The sequence below is a fragment of the Malaclemys terrapin genome, chromosome 8, assembly GCF_027887155.1.
Source record: "Malaclemys terrapin pileata isolate rMalTer1 chromosome 8, rMalTer1.hap1, whole genome shotgun sequence".
NCBI lineage: Eukaryota > Metazoa > Chordata > Testudines > Emydidae > Malaclemys > Malaclemys terrapin.
In genome coordinates this window covers 92,040,627-92,060,415 of record NC_071512.1, presented here as the reverse complement: position 1 = coordinate 92,060,415, position 19,789 = coordinate 92,040,627, and the positions used below count along the sequence as shown (strand labels likewise).

Here is a 19,789-nt window from a genome sequence, read left to right as displayed (position 1 = left end):
CTGAAATCACCCCCCTCAAACCCTTTTAAAACGGGGGGGAGGGAGGGAGGCTTAAGAGGCTTTTTTAGCCTTAGGCTGAGCCAGGCCGCCATTAGGCCTTTTCACCCCCCCACGCTGAGCGGCCCACCCACTCCCCTGCCCTGCCGGGCGGGGGCCGCTGCCAGGCGTGCCCCTCCCCTCCCTGTCGGTGCCGCGCAGCCCAGGCCGCGAGAGGCAGGGCGCGGGCCGGGCCAGAAGCCCCCTGGATTGCTTCCGGGCCCGGGCTCCGGACAGGAGCTGGCTCCCGGCCAGGGGCGCCGAGCCTGCGAGCACCGAGCGCTGGGCTGTGGCGGCCGCCGGGGAGCGCTGTGCTAAGGCCGCGCCGGCGGCGTCCCTGCGCCGAGCCGGGGAGCGGGAGCCGGCGGCCCACGCCCAGCACACAGGGCCCTGCTCGGGCTGCTCCTGGCGGCCGCTCTGCCCCCGGGGAAGGCGAGGCGCGTGCGAGTTCCCGCCCCTGCCCGCGCAGCCTCCCCCCCACCCCGGACTCGCCCATGAGCCTGCTCGGGGGCTACCGCAAAAAGCCCAGCAATGACGGGTACGAATCTTTGCAGCTGGTGGAGAGCAACGGTGACTTCGGCGGGGGCAGCAAGGAGCGAGCCGGCGGCAGCAAGCAAGGGGTGATCCCGGCCGTGTTGGCCGCAGCCCGGAGCCCGGCCCGACAGCAGCCGCAGCCGCAGCATCTGGACGGCGGCAGCAGCACCATGGACAGCTCAGGTAAGGGGCCTCCTTTCTCCCGCTTCCCCCCCAAGGGCCGACCGGGGAGGGGATCGTGTTACAGACCCACCTTCCTGCTCCTCGCTGGGGCTGACTGAGCTGCCCCGGCCCAGCCGGGCGCTGGCAGGGAGGGGGGATCTGGCTGCACTGGATGTGATCCTCACCCAGTGTCTAGGGAGAGGACACCCGAGATGGCAGGTCCTGCAAATTTAAAGAGCTCTTCATTACCAGCCAATGAATAAACACAGCCCAGGTGCTGCTGCTCTGTCCTGCGAATGGACGAGGGGGCTGCTGGGGTTGATGTATGGTTCCTGTGGGGGAGGGGTTGCTGACACTTCTTATGGCAGGACATTTTTGAAACCATAGCAAGAAAATGTACCTCCATCGGAATGTAATCTGTGCATTTCCCAGGCATGGTAAATCTTTTGAATGAGCATGCTTAGGAGAGTAGGAGGGAGTTCATTATCTAAATGAGAAATGCATTGTGCTGTTGTGCAGCTAAATATACTGAATAGGAAACAACTATCCTGAAGATGTTGATGCTATTTTGTAAGCCTTGATTAACTAAACAAGGGTGGAGTTACCTTTATAAGGCACCATGATCATGAGCCTGTATGGTAAGTGACAACAGAAGTCTTTTGTCCGGGCTAACAGCTTTCATAAGAGTGGTAACAACCTAGGTGGTTTGGGTGGTGGTCAGGTCATTCATAGATTCAATGCAATTTCAGAGAGCTGGAAATCAGAAACACTTCTTGATAGTCATTTGCCTTTAATTTTACACTATCATTGCAACTGATTTCTTTGTAATTTCCCCCAAAGAGAAGAAAAGCTGTTGTGAAACCATGGTAAACGGGAATCAATAAAAGGGGGAGAAATCCTGAATATAGTCTATTGATTTCTTTTGAAGTCATTTGGGAATCATTTTGTTCTAAAAACAACTTGTAGAATTAAATCGGATAAATTTTGATGCATGCTGCATGAACCTTTTTTTGTGTGTGTATGTGTTAAATCTTGCAATGGAGGGACCAGATGGCCCATGTAATAATGGGTAATAGGGTATAGAGCCCTTCACTTCTAGGTCACATATTCAAATTTGCCTGAGTCACTAGTGATTTGAACATACTTATCTGATGATGGCCTTTCAATGTCTGCAGAAATGAATTGGTTTCAGTCCAGTTCCTAGTGGGCCACGTGGTCACATCCCAATTACTATCTAGAGTCTTTTCAGAGAATTTTAGAGTGGAGACGTATATTGAGTAGTCGTAGAAGTACTCTTTTGAGCTCTATGGGTCCAATTTGATGTCTAAGCACTCTCAGAGGATGATACAGGGAAGTTTGCACTATCACAGTCTCCTTGAATACTTATTCTTTGGATGGGGAAGTTCAGTCCCAAGGCACACCTGTCAAACTAAGTCTGACACTGTACAAGTAATGAAAAGAATTTAATGTTAAAATATATTAAAATTTCTTCCTTGAGGAAAAGAATTCATGGCATAAGAAGTACCATACGGGGAAATAGTTACTTTTACGAACATGTGGGGAAAGTTCAGGTTAAGTACGTTTTTTGCAAATGAATCATGTCTTTCTAGTTTCTAACTGCCTCTTGCTCTGAGAGAACATAGAAATCTACTTTAATACTTGATAGTGTGATGTTGGTGCTAGACTTGCTTGCTAGACTCAGTATGTCAGTTGATGCTTATTCACAGTAGGTTGCTAAGTTCTAGCTATCTAGGTTCTCATATCTAGGCACCCATCCGAGACACTTGGAGGCTATGGTCTACTTAATATATATTGTATTTTTGACATATTATTAAAGCAATTGGTCTTGGAGTTTTTTAGAATAATAGAAATAGAGGATAAGTGTGGCAGATGATAATATTTATATCTGGCCAGGTCTGGCAAATAGTGTATAGTAAATGTCAAATGGTGACCTTTGCTTAATGTTAGCTTGTATGTTACTTGAGTGTTCTTGCAATTGCTCTACTGTTTGTTCAATTTTCATTATTTCCTCCCTCGATTAAAAACAAGTGTTCATGGTGGTGTTTACATAGTATTTTGCTATATAAAGGTATTAATACAATTTTCAGCCATATCAAAAGTTCTACTGCTAAATATCAAGAGTCCCTGTGTGGTTAACTATATAACGCCTACTATGAACTTCTAGAATTTGCATGCACAAAATACATTGAATGATGAAGGGCTGTTTCCAGGACGTCTCCAACACTTCTGCATTACACTTGTGTTGTATTCGATTTTAATGGTTGAGAAATCTGATTAGCCTTTTTCACTTCCTTCCGCTCAGTCAGCTGTTCTCACTGGGAGTAGCGTTCACTGCTGTTACTCTGCCCAGGCCTCCTGGGCGGGTCTGTTCGCCCCCCTCTCCCCATGCTCTGCCAAGTTCCTGCCCCTTTGAATGAGGTGTCTGCTCACCACATCCCCAGTGAAGCTGGAAGATGAGTGTCCCACCAACACCACAAAGGAGTCTTGGGGGAAAAACTGCAGAGAGGAACCAGCCAGACACCCCATCATTTGGGGCAGGGACTTTTGGACATTCAGAGAACTTTCTACAGGTTTCACTGGACTTTCTCTGCCCTGTGCTGATTGATTTGCTATGTGCTATAACCCTCTTCCTCTCCTACAGTCTCTTCACCGCAGCTTTATTCCACACCTGCCTCTCTTGTCCTCTTCTTATCTGTCATGTCCCCCTCTCACCCTTCCTTCCCCCGCCCCCATTTAGATGATTCCCCTGACCTAAACCCCCATCCCTCTCAACAAATCATAGAACATGCAGTTTGGTGCCATCACATTGTTCACTCTGCTTGGGTGTTTTACCTCTTCCCCCACCTTGTGTGTCTGTCTTGTCTAGTTAGATTGTCAGTGCTTCATGGCAAGTGTAATTTACTACTCTGTACAGCACCTAGCACATTAGGGCCCCATTCTTGGTTGGCTCTTGAGCACTGCTGTAATTAGCATGATTAATAATATCCATTTGATGAATTTCAGAGGTACTGCAAGCAACTGTGTGTCTAGACAGTGCAACAACAATACTCTGTTTATATGCTATTGAAATTGGCTTATGAGATTTCTTGATAGTGATTTGTCTCTGCTAAAAATGAAACCATTTTTGGATGGATGGAGTATTCTCAGCAAGATCAGGAATACTGGATCAACTGTGATATTCTGCTTAAAACTTGATGTCCATTTCTTCCACCTGGTCTTCCCAATTAAACTTTTTATGCTTACAAATGAGAGATTTTATCAGTTGTAGTCTACAGTAAATACATACATATATAATTTAGCTAATCTGCAGAATAAAACAAGTTTTAAGAGCTGAAACTACCTCTCAGGTGTGCATGTGGTTCCCATTGTCTTCCACTGGGGAGTTGCTCATGAATGTAAGGACATAATTTGGTTTTAAAGCTGTACAAATGCGGATGGGTAGGTGGGTGAAATTAGCTAGTCCTACAAGACAAAGACAGTAAACCTAACCTAGTAAAATGTGTTATCAAAGGGAGCACACAGCAAAAGTGTCAAGATAATCTCCTTTCTTGGTAATCTGTATAAAACTTCCAGTTGTGATGTGGTGCAGTGTCACAAGATGGTTAGGGTCAGAACAGGCCAGTGTAGCCGACAGCCAATCCCAGACACCTAAATGCTGCAAGAAGTGATGTTGGTGATTCAGGTTTCTCTCTAAACGAATGCCTTATCATGGTGTTAAGGAAAATTGTTCTGTGCTTTTTTTTTTGGATGAGAGAAAGTGATTCCTGATTTATTTTTTTATATGGATTACATATTGTATATTCAGAATATACAATATATAATCCATGATGGGGTCTTCTGGCCAGATTATAACTCATTTACTTTCTACCGACATGACTTTCCCCTGGCTTTTCAACAGGATACAATGTTCTTCACTTCCCATGTTAAATTATGTTTAGTGTTAGTGTTGGTAAGCTGGTTCTGGAACAAGTATCAGGGGTGATCAAACTCTGGCTTTCACTTGATTTGGTGTTGTTTTAGGTTTGCCAGTTATAACATATTGTCTTCTCAAGTCATATAAGATTAAAGGGACTTGTTTGTGCATAGAAGAAGGAGGAGTGCCCAGAGACCGACAGTGTGAAATATAAACAGATGTACAAAATATATTCCTTTTATTCCAGGTAGGCACTGTATGTTATTTCTGTTCTGTGAAGAAAATGTTTAAGATTCGCATTTTGACAACATTAAATTTAAGGTAGCTTCATTACTCTAGAAGCATAGGAAAGTGTTGATGTAGATACGTTATAAAGTAATTAGGGAACTGAGGGTGGTGAGGGATTATGGTGAAGACATAACATTGGGAATTCCTCAGCTGGTGTAGTAAAGTCAGTGCAGTTGTGCAAACTTATCCCAACTCAAAATATGGCCCTCTAGTTAAAAAACAAAACAAAAAAGATACTAAACCTTTTTTGGATGGTACTTAAAGATTGAAAGTAGGTCTAAACATAGGCTTGCAATCCTATAAATAACTCCTTGCAATAAAAATAACCAAACCTTTAGGCTGTATTCTAACTTCCCAGATACTTATGCAGGTAGAATGAAAGAATACCTTTTTTAAATATATAAATTACAAAATGTAATATGACTAGAATGGGAGATTTTAACTAAAGTATGTCATGTTTTGATCTGAACATCCCTTTCCATTGAGTCTATAGCATGTAAATGTGTTTGGTCCAAGCCCCGCAACATCGTGTTAGCACATGAAAACAAGAGACGACCTGACTGGTCTGTGTCCATTGTCCAAGCTGAGTGAAATGGAGAAAGTTCCTGTTTGAATAATTTAAGATGTTGGTAATACAAGGTAGGGAATTTGTTTTATTTAAATAATATGAACTTCGTTTCTCTCTGACACGACATAAGACATGAAATTTTAACATTCTGGTTCAAATTGCAATTGTGTTGACTTTACTTTTTGTTTTGATTAAGTAGGAATGCAAAGGTATAAATGATCCACAGTAATGCTGAACATTTACTGGTAGGATTCATGGATTTAGCTCATAGTTTCATAATTTTTGTTCTCAGTCATTATATTCTAGATAGGGCTGATATCAGTGCTTATTAAGATTGACCAACATTTTCCATTATGAGACCCTGTGTTCAGTTGCATATAACTTTGCCAAACTTTAATCATTTCAGCTGAAACTTTCCATGCTGGGTATCTGAATTTTTTCAAGAAAATTTAAGGCAAAATGGTCCAGTTATTGCCAGGAACAAGGCTAGGGGAGAAAACATTGTTTTGTTCATTTTTAAAAAAAATACATCTTAAGCTCTTTTCTTTGACCAGCTCTCCCACACCTATGCTTTGGAGCAGGGATTTGAAATATGGCTGGTCTTTGTATCAGGGATATGCCTTTTGCTGTCCCTGTAAAAATCTGCCCAAATTTGGCCAATTTATAAGTCTTTGGAAAAAAATCTTAGTTTGCACATGCTCAGTAGAGAATTGCTAATGCTAAAAGATTCAATCGTCACTGAGCATGCTCCAGCCCTTCACCGCTCCTAGGGCTGATCAGACAGTGCATGTGTTAGTGAGAAATGTGTGTGATCCTGTAACTAAAAACTGTATCATAATGTATTTGTATGTGTACCAGGGGGCCAAATTACAGCTGCAGAAAATCATCCCAGACTACCACCACTACAAGACTTCCTTATGTCATTTTAATAGGTTCACTGCTTATCTTTGTTCAAGAATAATCCGAAAGACCAACCTCCAGAGAGGAATCTTAGGCTATGGCTACACTACAGAGCTTACAGCAGCGCAGCTGAACTTATACGTATGTAAGAAGTAGTGTGTACACAGCCTTAGGGTATGTCTACACTACGAAATTAAGTCGATTCAATAGAAGTCGATTTTTTTAGAAATCGATTTGATACAGTTGATTGTGTGTGTCCCCACTAAGTGCATTAAGTCGGCGGTGTGCGTCCACAGTACCGAGGCTAGCATCGACTTTCGGAGCGTTGCATTGTGGTAGCTATCCCACAGTTCCCGCAGTCTCCGCCGCCCATTGGAATTCTGGGTTGAGCTCCCAATGCCTGATGGATCAAAAACATTGTCGCGGGTGGTTCTGGGTACATGTCATCAGGCCCCCCTCCCTTCCTTCATGAAAGCAACGTCAAAAAATCGTTTCTCACCTTTTTTCCTGGGTTACCCGTGCAGACGATATACCATGGCAAGCATGGAGCCCGCTCAGCTCACTGTCACCATATGTCTCCTGGGTGCTGCTGGCAGATGCAGTACTGCAGTGCTACACAGCAACATCCCCTTGCCTTGCCATGCGGACGGCAGACGGTACAATATGACTGCTAGCTGCTGTCATTGTCCCATGGGTGCTCCTGGCTGACCTCGGTGAGGTTGGTCGGGGGGCGCGTGGGCAGACATGAGTGCTCCTGGCCAGCCTCGGTGAGGTCGGTCAGGGGCACCTGGACAAAAATGGGAATGACTCCAGGTCATTCTCTTCTTTAAGTTTCATCTAATGGAGATTCAGTCCTGCCTGGAATATCATGCCAGTGGGAGGCTTCTGCCTCAGGCTGCTCGCCCAGTCAGCAGCACCGCGCGGTCGCACCTACCCCAGCCTACCCCTTGCTCCCAGGGCTCATGAAGCCTGGACAGTAGTAAGGAGCAGTTCAACTATAGGCTGAGCAAGTGCATAATGGTGATAGAATGTGCTTTTGGACGTTTAAAAGCTCGCTGGCACAGTTTACTGACTCGGTTAGACCTCAGTGAAACCAATATTCCCATCGTTATTACTGCTTACTGTGTGCTCCACAATATCTGTGAGAGTAAGGGGGAGACGTTTATGGCGGCGTGGGAGGTTGAGGCAAATCGCCTGGCCTCTGATTACGTGCAGCTAGACACCGGGGCGGTTAGAAGAGCACAGCAGGGTGCGCTGTGCATCAGAGAAGCTTTGAAAACCAGTTTCATGACTGGCCAGGCTAGGGTGTGAAAGTTCTGTTTGTTTCTTCTTGATGAAAACCCGCCCCCTTGGTTGACTCTACTTCCCAGAAAGCCAACCGCCCTCCCCTCCCCGCTTTGATCTCTGCTTGCAGAGGCAATAGAGTCATTGTTGTTTCAAATTCATGCATTCTTTATTAATTCGTCACACAAATGGGGGGATAACTGCCAAAGTAGCCCGGGAGGGGTGGGGGAGGAGGGAAGCACAGGGGTGGGGTAGTTGTAGGGGCATTCCCTAGAATGGCACGCAGCTCATCATAGAAGCGGCATGTCTGGGGCTCTGACCTGGAGCGGCCGTTTGCCTCTCTGGTTCTTTGGTAGGCTTCACGTGGCACTGCTGCGGGTCCCTGTTATAACCTCTGTCCTTCATGCCCTTGGAGATTTTTTCAAATATTCCGGCATTTCGTCTTTTGGAACGGAGTTCGGATAGCACGCATTCGTCTCCCCATACAGCAATCAGATGCAGTACCTCCCATTCGGTCCATGCTGGAGCTCTTTTGCGATTCTGTAACTCCATGGTCATCTGTGCTGATGAGCTCTGCATGGTCACCTGTGCTGATCAGCTCGCCACACTGGCCAAACAGGAAATGAAATTCAAAAGTTTGCGGGGCTTTTCCTGTCTACCTGGCCAGTGCATCTGAGTTGAGAGTGCTGTCCAGAGCAGTCACAATGGAGCACTTTGGGATTGCTCCCGGAGGCCAATACCGTCGAATTGCGTCCACACTACTCCAAATTCAACGCAGCAGGGTCGATTTCAGCGCTAATCCCCTCGTTGGGGAGGAGTACAGAAATCGATTTTAAGAGCTCTGTAAGTCGACAAAAGTGGCTTTGTCGTGTGGACAGGTGCAGGGTTAAATCGATCTAACGCTGCTAAATTCGACCTAAACTCGTAGTGTAGACCAGGGTTTAGAGTGGACTGAATTTAGAACGAGGACAAAAAAGGCAAAATTAGTAATGGAAGATTTGAGCAAAAGCGGAAAGAGACAGAAAATATAAAACAAATACAGAAAAAAATAATACCTGATACGGAATATGGAGAAGAGTTTATGGGTGGCTGAAAGTGGTTAGAGAATGAGGAATAGGCAATGGAGGAGTAAGATGAACTTCTTGCTTCCGCTGTGATGTGTAGTAATGCTCTCTCGCACTAACAAGCTGAATATTGAAAGAAAATGAGTGTTTGGTTAAACACACAAATATGAAAGTAACAGTAAGAACACGCTTAATAAAACTAATGAAATTGCTGTTCACATTGGTCTTGTACAGTGTTCTTAAATTATTCATAATCTGAAAATTATCTAAAATCCATTGGAAGTATAAATCAGGATTTCTTTAACTGTTTTAAATTTGCATACCCACAAATCTAAACTTTGTGTGTTGGTGCTTATCCCGTCTGAGTCAGGAGAGAGACATCTCCATATCACTGGCAATGAGATAGAGGATCTCTCAGACAATGTCTGCTTTGTTTTGTGTCTCTGCATTTTTAAAAGAGAAGGTTCCATTTCATAAGCCTCTTTGTTTTGAACACTGAATAGCATGGCCTGATTCTTCTTGCATGTGATGTGGCAGTAGCTTTACACGCTGGTTTTTCTCAGTTTTAGTTTTAGTGTAAACTTTAAAAACAAGTTTCATGGCTTTGACAAGTTTCAGCATTTAATCACTTTGACTGCCAACACATTTTGCTCATCATAATGTAAATTTCACAAACAAGGAAAATCTTTAATTTGGTATAAATAAACTTGAATGACCAATGGGGAAGGCGGGGGGAGAGGGGAATTGCTCACAGTGCAGATGTTTTGCTCAGGTCACTTGTAACACTGGGTTATTTTGTACCCTTTCCTTAAAATATATCTGCTTGTTGTTAAGGAATATTGTTTAGACAACGAGGCAAACTTGTAAAGTTCTGAAGAAACAGCAGTAATATTTCCTAGAGTTCTCAAAAATGTCATGAAGTTTATATGTAGGCAGTCTGATTATAAAACCTTAAGGCTTTACTCATAAAAAATTACTTATGTGGTCATTCTGTGTTGCTTTTATAAATTTGTATACAAATGTAAGGATTATTCTTGGAATTTATAGTGCTGTATGTTTGCATGAGCTGGTGGAGGACGACGACTTGAAATTGAAAGAAACTGAAGAAAAATTACATGTGGAATTTAATTGCTAGAATATTCACATGTAGCACTTTTCATTGTTAGATTTCCAAGTGCCTTACAAAGGAGAGCAGTATCATTATCCCCATGTTACAGGTCAGGATATTGAGACACAGAGAGGGGAAAGTGACTTGCCAAAGGTCATCTAGTAGATCACTGGCAATGCCCGGATTAGAACCCAGGTCTCATGACTCCCAGTCCATTGCTCTAGCCACTAGGACTTACTGTCTAGGAGTGAACATAGCCTTTCTGTACATTAGCAGTGACTGCATAATAAACAAAGCTCATTCCTGCAAGTATTGACGATTTCTCTCGGAGTCTTTATTACAATGCATTGTCCTGCATGGCAAGAACCTGCAACAATGCTCTGCACCTTTCAATTTATACATGGCCACCATGGCCAATATTTTTTTCAACTTCTTATGCACAGAATAATGTGTTACTGTAGTCAAGAGCTCTATTTTAGTTACTCACATAGCCCCATTACCTTAATATCTAAGTGCCTTGCAATTTTTAATGCTTTTATCTGCACAACACTCCTGTGAGGAATCCTATTCTCCCTTTCAGGCAGAGTCATTCATGCCCCTACAGGAGAGAATAAGGCCCAACAGCTTTCCCAAAGGAGCTACATTATTTGTAAAAGTAGACTGTCCTGGAACTTGCCTTTGCAGTCATTGTAACCGTTTGGGACTTATATAAAGTCTGGAGGCAGTTTCTGCCTGATGTGCACAAAACTCCAGGTAAAAGGTGAAGCCAAAACATGGGTGTTACAAGTTTCGTAAAATCAGTATTTGGACAAAATATTTAAATTGATGTAAATGCTAGGGATGAGTGTGCAAGTCACTTATTAATACTGCCTCATTTGAGTGAGCAGCATTCCTGGAGGCTGGGCGATCCCTGACTTTGGGTTTTTTAAGCTAACATCTGTCAGGGATAGTCTAATCCCGCTTCAGTGTGGGGGGATGGACTGGGTGACCTCCAGAGGTCCTTACAGCCCTGCATTTCTGTGACTATAGATAATTCACACAGGACGTAAAGAAATGCCTCTTGTTTGAAAATGAGAGAGGGGTGAATCTCCCTTTTTGGAAGTGTGTGTGGGGAAAGGTTATACGAATAGGAACAGTAAAAGGTGTGGGGTTTGTGGAAGAGGAGATAAGCTTGGCACACATCCTGGAAGGCTACACCTGCACTTGTGACTGTACACCATTACATGTGCCTTGATGTGTCATGACCTCCCTATTATCCATATCTAAAACCCTGAAGCATGATCCTGAATGATAGCACACAGAACAAAAGCTACATGCATGGGGGTGTGGGTAGGTACGTGCCTCTGCTGTGGCATGGCCCCATATCGGTCCTATAGTGCAGTATGGACATGGCCAATGGGTGTGTGCCAGGTCATGGGTATCGATAGTCCTCCAGGGCTATTCCCACAATGCACTCATCCCTTTACATACTGCCTGACCCTTACCCAAAGGCATAAAGATCCCAGACTTGATCCTCCCGCCTTCCATTGCTGGGGTAGTAGCAACCTGCGCTGAGCACTTCAGATCAGTTCTCCCATGAATTCTATTGCTCAGGACAGGTGACCATGGATCATGTTCCAAGAGCTGCTTCTAGTCTCTGGAACACACCTGGGTTCTGATCAGTGTGTGCTCGGAGTACACCGTCCTCACAGCTTTGTTCCTGCTGATCCGAGCATTCTCCTCTAACTGGGCCTTTCATGAAGGCTGGAGGAGACAGGATTCACTAGCTAGCCCATTGCTGCATGCACATGAAGGACCTGAGGCTCTTCTAGGGGAGAGTGAAGGACTCAATGATCACTCCAGGAGGGGACCTAGCACATGCCCATGCTACGATGAGCTGGACCGGGCACCCTCCAGGACTGCAAGTATGGAGCCTGAAGTTACTCACGATCCTCTCCTCAATCCCGCTGGCCTTATTGTATGACCAGATGCCATTAAGGGGCACAGTGAGGAGGCAGCAGGGACTCTGGAGGAAGCCTGAGGAAACCTGGAGGAAGAGGAGCATGTGATTCTGCATTTCTACCAGGCCGACTGAGGAAGCCTTCCCTGAAGAGCAACTGCAGGAAGAGCCCCGAGACCTTCCTCCCCTCTGGACAGAAGCTCCTACCTGACCACCCCATTGCAAGGCAGAGGTCCCAAGCCTCCGCCCCGCCATCCGCAGTCTGGTAGGCAGAGAATGGGGGGGCAGAGGGAGCTTGCGAGCTGCACTTTAATGGTAAAAGAGGGGGCTTGCGAGCCACAGTTTGGCCACCCCTGGCATAGAGCGTACACGTATAAAGTTTGCAGATGATACCAAGCTGGGAGGGGTTGCAAGCACTTTGGAGGACATGATTAGAATTCAAAAGACCTTGACAAACTGGAGATATGGTCTGAAATAAATAGGATGAAATTCAATAAGGACAAATGCAAAGTACTACACTTGGGAAGGAGTAATCAGTTGCACAAATACAAAATGGAAAATGACTGCCTAGGAAGGAGTGTGGCAAAAAAGGACCTGGGGGTTATAGCGAATCACAAACTAAATGAGTCAGCAATGTAAAACTGTTGCAAAAAAACAACGACAAAAAACAAACAAACAAAATCCACCACCTCTCATTCTGGGAAGTATTAGCAGGAGTGTTGTAAGCAAGAAGTAATTCTTCCACTCTGCTCAGCACTGATTAGGCCTCCACTGGAATGCTATGTCCAGTTCTTGGCATTACACTTCAGAAAAGATGTGGAAAAATTGGAGAAAGTCCAGAGAAGAGCAACAAAAATGATTAACTGGCTAGAAAACATGACCTACGAGGAAAGATTGAAAAAAAATGGGTTTGTTTAGTCTGAAGAAGAGAAAACTGAGGGAGGGGGACATAAGTCTTCAAGTATGTAAAAGGTTGTTATAAAGAAGAGGGTGATAAACTGTTCTCCTTAATCACTGCGGACAGGATAAGAAGTAAATTGCAGCAAGGGAGATTTAGGTTATACATTAGGAAAAACGTCCTAATTGTAACGGTAGTTAAGCACTAGAGCAAATTACCTGAGGAGGTTATGAGATCTCCATCACTGGAAGTTTTTAAGAACAGGTTAGACAAACACCTGTCAAGGGTGTATAGATAACACTGAGTCCTGCCTCAGTGCAGGGGGCTAGACTAGATGACCTTTTGAGGTCACTTCCAGGCCTACACTTCTATGTTTCTAGGGTAAGTGCTATGAGCAACGGTGTCAGAAAACATTGTAAGGAAGGAATGTGTGAAGCCCCTCCCCAAATCCTACAGAACTATTTTTAAATAACTTTAACAATGCTTCATTGCTCCCCATAAAGCACCCTGAAACAGAGCTGTTACCATATAACAAAAAACATTGCTCAATGATGGCACGAAAGTGAATATATACTCTCCATGGCACAAAACCACCGCCAAAGGTGTTAACCTTGCGGGCCCCTGCCCAATTACCTGCTTCCAGTTAGCACATTAACATCGTCCGCAGGGGATCAAAACCCACTGAGGTATATCACAACACAAATATGTAGCAATGTTCGATCAGGTTTTTCCAGCAGCACCATCGCGTTCCAGTCCTAAGTCACACTCTGGCTCCACACTAATCCACAATGTGTGAGCAAATAACATCACGAATTTCCAGGAACCAGGAGCAGTGTGCACGTGGGAGGGATCCAGCTGACTGTATAGATTTTGAAAACCGGATCTGTCCTGTACCCACTTGCTCTGGAAGTATTCCCCTTTAGCATCACACGTATTATGCAAGGCATGGCATGCCATGATAATGTGAACTGCTCTGGCTACAATGACATTCAGGTGAATCTGCAGGCTTCGCCAGTGAGCTTGCAGATGCCCAAAGGTGCACTCCAACACAATTCTGCAGCTAGTCAGTCGGTAGTTAAAGTCTCTTTTTATTGGGTTGGTGATGTCGGGGTATGGCTGCATGAGCCATGTTAGGACTGGCTTTGTGAGATCTCCCAAAATAACTTTTGGCACAGAAACACTGGATATAACCACATCGTTTCTGGGCAGTTAAGTCCCTTTTACCCCCCGCAATACAATCTTGAGCTCCTGGCATCATGGACCTTTCACAGGTGTCCAGCACTGGTGTTCATGAACTAACCCCTGAAGCCCACGGAGCCTCGGAGAATAAATTCATCACATATTCACCGGCTCCCTTCAGTGGGCAAAGTATTCGGATTGCCCCCTGCATGGTTCAGAACTGCCCTCGCACCCATCCTTGGAAATCCCACTATAATTCAGGGACTTCAGTTATGGCAGCCACCTGTGGGTAGATTACAATAGGGACAGTATAGCAAACCTGAACATCCACCACCCAAAAAGTTGACTTCTCAGCCCCAAAATGGTTTGGAACTGACCGGTAGCTGTCAGGTGTTGCCAGCTTCCAAGGGGCAATCGTTACCTGCTTCTGGAGTGGTATGCATTTTCAAGAATGAGTGGGCTGGCACTGGAGCGTTGGTGCAGGCTTTTTGCACAGCTCCATGAAGGTCTGTTTTCTCATTTGGAAGTTATGCAGCCACTGGTCATCATCCCAGGACTCCAAGACAATGTGGTCCCACCACACGGTGCTCATTCTCCAGGACCAGAAGCAGCGGTCCACCCATGGGCATACTATTGCAATCCCAGCACTGAAGACATCTGTTCCATGGGACTGCAGTGGATTTTCATTCAGCCTTTTGGTCAGCCATCTTTGGCATCTCAAATATTTCTGGACCCATTCCATTCCAGCAACCAGTACTGGACCACATGAACATTTGTCCTACGAGCAGGCATAATTCTGGACTTGCTCGATATCTTCTAATGCAGTTTGGCAGAGGGGAGAGAGAACTGGGAGCTGCCGTTGCAAAATGTGTGAAGGCGGCATACAGTACCAGCAACACACAGCAAGGCAGTTCCCAGAGTGTCTCTCATGATGCAGAGGATTCTGGGATACTGTCCCTGAAATGGTAGCGCTATCGTCAGGTACGGAAAAGAGGCAGCCAGTGTGTATATGGGAATATGCCTGCGCCCGGTCTATACTTGTGCCCCAGCACAGCACACGTGGACATTTGGTGCAGGCACAAGGTACATGGGCTAGCAGTACATGGAAAAGTAGCCTGGGAAGCGTGCAAGTGTAGACGTAGCCTAACTTGAGAGCTACCCTACCAGAGATCTAGCCAGGGTGTGTGTGCTATGCCTACAACCTTTCAGTTTGCTGCTTCCAAACCTAATTTGGAATCTTGTCTATATTGCATGAAATAGATTGTGTGTATGTGTTTGTGTACAGGGGTGGCTTCACTGTAACTGAAGTATGTTTAGTGTTACTTACAGGACACATCACTGGCTAAAACACAGAGGGAAATCCGCTGACCTGGTATTCGGTTAAAACTTAGCACAATGCAGCAAACACCTTCCCGCTTCAGTGTGCGGTAGTTAAGGGCTGAATCGCCAGTGTGGTGCTACATGATAGACCCGCACATTTGTTATGTAAATTAGCAATGGGTTTAAATTGCAGCAAGAGAGGTTTAGGTTGGACATTAGGAAAAATTTCCTAACTGTCAGGGTGGTTAAGCACTGGAACAAATTGCCTAGGGAGGTTGTGGGATCTTCATCATTGGAGATTTTTAAGAACAGGTCAGACAAACACCTGTCAGGAATGGTCTAGATAATACTTAGTCCTTCCATGAGTGCAGGGGACTGGACTAGATGACCTCTCAAGGTCCCTTCCAGTCCTATGATTCTATGACACCAGTATGCTTCAGTTGCTGAAAGGCTGTGAATCTGAAATAGAGGAAGAATGTGGTTGTATGTTCAGGAAAGGAGAGGAATTCAGGCCGTAAGGGTATAGGAATGGTATAAAATGCTGTTCTTCAGTAAAATGGGGTAGTATACGTTGGAGGCAACCTTAACGTTTGCAAACAGTAGCATGTTGCTAGAATTCAGTTTCTCATTGACGTCAGTGAATCCCCTCAGACCTCCTACAATGACCATACACAATTATTCACATTAGCCAGGTACACATTTAATTATACAAGTTTCAAATATACTCGTAGACAGTTATACAGATTGGGTACACTCATCAGATTTCAGAAGAGCCTGCAGTTCATACTAGCATCTCGACCTTCTCAGTCAGCGTTTGTATCCTGTAGTGTGTCACCCTCCCGTCTAGCATTCTTTATGCAGTTTCTCTTACTGCCTCTTTGTCTGTTTCTTATGCTAATTACCTACTTAGAAAAAAATTCTTTATCTTTTTTTCATGTTCCTGACCCTGTCACTCTGTGGGAAATCTGCAGGGCACGAATTGAACATAAGAACGGCTATACTGGGTCAGACCAAAGGTCCATCAAGCCCAGTATCCTGTCCTCTGACAGTGGCCAATGCCAGGTGCCCCAAAGGGAATGAACAGACAGGTTATCATCAAGTGATTCATGCCCTGTCACCCAATCCCAGCTTCTGGAAACAGAGGCTAGGGGCACCATTCCTGCCCATCCTGGCTAATAGCTATTGATGGACCTATCTTCCTCAGCCTCTTAAAAACACCTATGACCCAGTCTCCTGACAATGAGGCATCGAGGGATATCTGAAGACTCTGTAACAGCTTAGTGAAGAAGCGTTTCCTTTCCATTCAATAGTTGGGGAGCTACATGCACCTCAATCATTACCCTCTACTATCAACCCTCTTCTAATGAACTTAGCTTTCCCGTATACTCAAGACCCTTTATTCTTCCATCTTTAAACTTTACTGTCTTCAAGATGCTTATTGTAAAATGGCCAAACTGTGCACAATTCTCCAGATGAAGGAGCACCAGCTGTTGTAACACTGTTATAGTCTCATGGGCTTTGTGATCTAATCATTTCTCTATACATCCCAGTTTATACTTGTTTTCTTAACCATTGGCTAATATTAAAATTGAATTTCAAGTTCCTGCTCAGTGGCATCTTCCCTGCCCCTTTCTCTTTCTTGAGTTAGGGTCTGAATACTGGTCTTTTTTACCTAGTGTTTAAATTTTCATTTAATATAAAAAATAGGTATATCTCCATATATATGTCTCTCATAGAGCTGGAAGGGACCCTAAAAGGTCATTGAGTCCAGCCCCCTGCCTTCACTAGCAGGACTAAGTATTGATTTTGCCCCAGATCCCTAAGTGGCCCCCTCAAGGATTGAACGCACAACTCTGGGTTTAACAGGCCAATGCTCAAACCACTGAGCTATCCCTTCCCACTCCATCTCCAGGTCTATGTCTAAGATACTTTGCCTCATTGTCAGGCGACTGGGTCATAGGTAGTCAGGCCTAGTGATCAGAGTCCAAATGCCAGAGGCAAGGTTTGAGACAGCGTCAGCACCAGGCATCAGAGCTGAGAGGCAGAACCAGATTATCTGAAGACAGCAAAGGCAGAACTGGAGTGTGGTTGGGTGCAGGGCACATCTAGGCAGGAGCAGGGCTTGGAATGCGATAAGCGTAGGGAGGCAGAGAATTCATAGGTGTGCATTGACTAGACCTGATCCTGTGCAGCTGCTTTGCTGAAGACCAAGCCACCTGACTGCCTTAGCCAATCAGGTGGTTCTGCTGTCGCCCAGCTGTGCTCATTGACTGCCTGATGAATGGACAGATGCAGCTGCAGGGCCTCATTCCTGACACTCATGCAGATGCTCCAGTCTCCTTCCTCAGGGAGTCAATATAGCAGATGTATACTCTGTGATATCTTTACACCTGGGGATGTAAAGTATGCGTGAAAAGTGGATGTAACAAAGTTCTCTGCCATGTTGCGATGTGCCTACTCTTACCCAAGTTGTACCCAATGAGCACTAACCTCTGTTACAAAGACCTTGTTTTAAATTGGGATTTTCAGTACATCTTATAAACCTTGCTAGTTATGTGTACAGTGTAACGTTAAAAACTTTCTTGAAATCTCAGTGAAGTGTGTACTGCTTTACTCTTGTGTCTTATTGTCATTGTGGGAAACTTATCAGATGTAGTCATGATTTCTTATTAATCCATGCTGTCTTTCCCCAGTCTGTACTTTTCCAGATGTTCTGTTTTGTCTCTAATCAATGACTACAGAAACTTTCCTCCTCTAAGCTTAGATATATGGGTATGCTCTATTACCCCTTGATCCCCTCTTAAAGTCATGTAAGTCATGTAATTTTAGCTTTTTTTCAGTTTGTGTCTTCTTGCTGCCAATGAGGAATCCGATCTCAATTACAGATCCTTTTATTTTGCCTGCAATATCTTTGCTCTTTCTGGTTTGTCCCTTGCATTTGCCTCAGTAAATTGCAATTCTTTCCACCACTTCAATTCTCATCTCACCCTTGTCATGGTGACTATAGAATTTATACACTGCTGTCGCTCTGTACATTTTGGGATATCAAATTTATTTCATGTTTTAAATTTATTTAACAGCTAAATGTATTGGAAACCACGTGTATGCTTATTGACTGAGGCTAAAAGCATAAAAAGTGCAATTTAACTCCTTGGTTCAGTTGAGAAAACATTACTTCACACTAGCTTTTCAGAAGCTGAAGTTTCAACCATGAGCATATACATAATAGAATCAGCACTCTACTGATGCCTAATATGTAATACTCACAGGCTGGTGCTTTGATATGTAATTTAATTTGATATGTAATTTTGAAGGACTAAGTTAGCAGGAATAAGCATAAATTACTTACCACAGTAAAACTAACATGCTTAGGGGGTGCTGGTGCCATTATATATTTATTTTAAACTACCATTACTTAGAAATTTAAGACAAAATTGTGAGTAGGGACTCATTTTTAGATTGTCTGTGCCTGTACATCCTTTATTTCTCCCCCCAACCTCCACACACTTTCATCTAAGATCAAATATAATATCCGTTTAATATCAGGATGTGGTGTGCCCACACCTTGACTACTCCGTCCAGTTCTGGTTGCCCCATCTCAAAAAGGATATAATAGAACTGGAAAAAGTTCAAAGAAGGGCAACAAAGATGATCAAGGGTATGAAATGGCTTCCATATGAGGAGAGACTACAAAGATTAGGGCTGTTCAGTTTAGAAAAGAGACGACTAAGGGGAGATACAATAGAGGGCTATAAAATCATGACTGGTGTGGAAAAAGTGAATAGAGAGTGTTATTTACTCTTTCCCACAATACAAAAAACAGGGTTCACCTGATAAAATTAATAGGCAGTAGTTTTAATACAAACAAGAGGAAGTACTTTTTCACACAATGCACAATTAGCCTATGGAACGCATTGCCATGATATGTTGTGATGGACAGAAGTATAAATGGGTTCAAAATAGAACTAGATAAATTTATGGAGGATAGATTCATCAATGGCTATTAGCCAAGATTGTCAAGGATGCAACTGCATGTTTGGGGTGACTCTACACCTCTGACTGCTAGAAGCCCGGAGGGGAAGATGGGTGGATCACTCGAACTGCCCTGTTCTGTACATTTCCCCTGAAGCTCTGGTACTGGTTATTGTTGGAAACAGGATACTGGGGAGACCCAGTATGGCAGTTCTTATACTTTTATATTTGTAATCATCGACTTGTCATTGCCTTGGACTATTATCCTGCATTATGAAGGGAAATGGACATGATCAGTCAAGCCAGATAAGTTTTTTTCCTTGTTTCTTCCTGACTTTGGGTTTGAGAGGGAGGAGAGAATGGGGTTTAGAGGAGAGGTAAATTGGCTAGGTTACCAGCTTCCTACAGAAGTGGTTTTCAACTTTTTTTCATTTGCAGACCCCTAAAAAATGTCAAACAGAGTTTCAGACCCCTTTGGTAATCTTACATATAACCCGTGGACCTCCAGGGGTCGGCAGACCACAGGTTTAAAACCACTGTCCTAGAGAATTGTCTCACTTGCAACCTTCAAAAAAAGTGTGAATGTTTTTAAAGGAATAGTTG

The 19,789-nt window shown here is 44.2% G+C and overlaps 1 protein-coding gene across 2 annotated transcripts in view; it reads left to right on the top strand.

The window, feature by feature from the left end:
- Positions 1-483: 483 nt before the first annotated feature.
- Positions 484-19,789, top strand: part of DNAJC6 (DnaJ heat shock protein family (Hsp40) member C6) — a 73,144-nt gene continuing 53,838 nt past the window's right edge. The window contains exon 1 of one of the 2 annotated variants that reach the window (XM_054038589.1): positions 484-753. In XM_054038589.1, coding sequence (XP_053894564.1) covers positions 531-753 — 223 coding nt within the window. In that variant the 5' untranslated portion in view covers positions 484-530. Of the gene's footprint in view, positions 754-6,526; positions 6,597-19,789 lie in introns of those variants that run through there. The other variant, XM_054038590.1, reaches the window with a different exon arrangement.